The sequence below is a fragment of the Austrofundulus limnaeus genome, unplaced genomic scaffold, assembly GCF_001266775.1.
Source record: "Austrofundulus limnaeus strain Quisiro unplaced genomic scaffold, Austrofundulus_limnaeus-1.0 Scaffold36, whole genome shotgun sequence".
Lineage (NCBI taxonomy): Eukaryota > Metazoa > Chordata > Actinopteri > Cyprinodontiformes > Rivulidae > Austrofundulus > Austrofundulus limnaeus.
In genome coordinates, this window is record NW_013952438.1 from 1,132,824 (window position 1) to 1,135,417 (window position 2,594).

Here is a 2,594-nt window from a genome sequence, read left to right on the forward strand (position 1 = left end):
TATATTATTAGTCTGACACGTGAAATACATGCAAAGTACTAGTCTTAGCATCGAAATATTTCAGATTTTTCTCAGAGCCTAGCTAAACTCACCATGTCCTTGGTCTCCTCACCACTATAGGCTGCTGCCAGCGTGGAGGAACATTGTTCCAGGTAATCTGGCTGGATTCCCCTGTGAGTGGCGCTGCTGACAGAGATGGTGTAGATGCTGCTGCTGTAGCCGTCACAGGAGCAGTGGTCACCTGCACGCCCACCGTTCCCTGACGGCCACACGAAAATCGAACCCTTCCCACTTCGGCCCTTTTTTGTTTTGGGAAGCAGAAAAAGGCCTACCATGAATACATGAAAACTTATGAAGAAATAGAAATAATGCAGACAATGAAGTAAACAAACATAGCAAAATAGTTTCCCCCCGCCCTCTTTCTCTCACTGTTTCAGCGCCAATTTTCAAAGCAAGATGAGCCAGAGGTCCAGGTCCTTCCAAAGTGGCCCCATCGTCCTCTGGCCCCCAGCCAGCTAAATAAATATCAATATACTGCTGCCTGAAACTTAAAGACTGGGCTTCCACAATATCTGTTACATCTCCATCCAGCATACGGATGCCTACAGGAAGTGGTGAGAAAAAAAATATTTGTGAGCCCACAACTAAACTCTGATCTCAAACTGATGCTTTCATGCCATTGCATGGACTTGCCTCCTATCCGAGCATTGAACGAGACTCCAACAGTGCACGGGGAGTTTTGTGCCGCTGCAGCCACCATTCCTGCACACTGAGTCCCATGCCTTTATAAAAAGGAAGGAGAACATCAGAAATTGAGGTTGGATGCATATGCATGAGGAGAAGATGGAGCATTTCCACCACATCAAGTCGGTGACAAAACAAAACGAAAAAAATCACACTGGGACATTTGCACATCGATACATGCATACAATTACTGGGGAAAAAACGGAATAGAAAACTTGCATTAATTAACAACTGTATTGTGATTAGGAGGATTCACAGCAGGTGCAGAGAGACCTAGAGATAAAATGTACTCACAAGTTAGCAGCTTTGTCAGAATAACTTGGCGAAGGATCTTGATCTTGTCCATTCACATCATAGCTGGCAAGTGGATCCTAAATCAAGACAATAGTAAGTAGCAGCACATGCCAGCAGCTATCTGTCTCCATTTCATCAGACAAATCACAAAGAGCATTATTCACCAGTCCCTACACAGTTAAGTGGATCAGACATTTAATGTCCATTCCAATACTCTTAACCAGCCTTTCTAAACCTTTAACCCAAGTGCTCTTGCCTGCAATATCGGTCTGGGCTCCTTGCTCTTCCACTAAAAGCTCGGCCAAATTGCTTATGATTAATGTCCTCTTCCTGAGAAGAGCCTCCTATCCCAGGGCACTTACATAATTTGGCTTCAGATCGGGATGCTCTTTCTCAATGCCATCATCTAAGACAGACACCACCACATCCTTCCCAGAGTATCCTCTCCTCCAGGCCCCCGCGATGCTCATGTGAGACTGGCAGGCGTTTGACTCACTGCAATGCTGTGAAGCAAACAGCAGGACATGCAACTTATCTCTTAAGAAGTAAAAATTGGTTTTAACGCTTTGTTTGTCTTTAAGTGTCGATATTTCAAAATTGTTGTAAAGAAAACAGAACCTGACTCACCATGTACCACAGCCTGTCCCACACAGGAAGAGCAGAGGGTTCAGTCTGGGGGCTGTTAGACTGATGGATGTTAGCATTTAGGTCCTTGGGCTCTATGTTAGAAGAATAGACGTGACTCTTTCCAGAGGTCCTCTTTGCTCTTCTGTGGACCACCTGCTGTTGGAGCCATTCCACCTTAAAAATCAAATGCAGGGCACTTGAAAAATGTTGACACATCTTTTTAAAAACAAGGCTGTAAGGAATGACCGTATCACTTCATCAGTTTAAAATCTTACAGCGAGTGCATCAAATGTCATTAGATTAAGTAAAACAATGACCCAAATATGATCCATTTAACTTGCTGATGATGTCATGAAAATCTGACTTTTTAGCTAGCATCATGATTTGAATCTGCAGTTATGTTCACAATAAATCCAGTTTGCAGTTGTCAATGCATTGCCACCATCTGAAACAAGAAACGTGCACACCTAAATAGGAAGACTTAAGTTTGTGACATCCACACAGTAGCTGCAACATAACTTTGGTATAAATCAGTCGTCTGGTTTAAAGTAACCCTGACAATGAAGATGTTGACAGATCATTTTGGTGAAAATAAAACCAGGGTTTCTGGCTCTTCAATTGTTATTGCAAAGCAGATGCTTTATTTATGTTATTTACTTTATTTTAACAAGAATAAACTGCTAACATTTTGTCAATTCGACCACTCTTTAACCAAGTCTTTACCATTTCAAGCAGATGGAAAATAGATTTGCTTGTGCCAAATCTACGTTTTTTATTTCGGTCCTCAACAAATCAATTGCTGCTGGTTTTATACAGTATATTTAAGATGTACTTTGTTATAAAAATCAGTATTATAATAGTAACATATGTTGCATGGGTATTTAAAAAACATGTATTATTAAGATTTAATTTATAAGAGAAAATTAGTC

General features: G+C 41.2%; 2 protein-coding genes across 2 annotated transcripts in view; both read right to left on the minus strand.

The window, feature by feature from the left end:
- pcsk5a (proprotein convertase subtilisin/kexin type 5a) overlaps positions 1-1,775 on the minus strand; it is a 38,170-nt gene extending 36,395 nt beyond the window's left edge. The window contains exons 1-6 of the mRNA XM_014006515.1: positions 1,666-1,775; positions 1,401-1,541; positions 1,039-1,115; positions 694-782; positions 430-602; positions 93-299 (exon numbers count right to left, since the gene is read on the minus strand). Of these exons, the coding sequence (XP_013861969.1) occupies positions 93-299; positions 430-602; positions 694-782; positions 1,039-1,115; positions 1,401-1,541; positions 1,666-1,668 (690 nt within the window). The 5' untranslated portion in view covers positions 1,669-1,775. The remainder of the gene's footprint in view (positions 1-92; positions 300-429; positions 603-693; positions 783-1,038; positions 1,116-1,400; positions 1,542-1,665) is intronic.
- LOC106516207 (proprotein convertase subtilisin/kexin type 5) overlaps positions 1,747-2,594 on the minus strand; it is a gene marked incomplete at its 3' end in the record, with an annotated part of 4,849 nt that continues 4,001 nt past the window's right edge. Inside the window, exon 3 of the mRNA XM_014006441.1 lies at positions 1,747-1,839. Within this exon, the coding sequence (XP_013861895.1) occupies positions 1,747-1,839 (93 nt within the window). The remainder of the gene's footprint in view (positions 1,840-2,594) is intronic.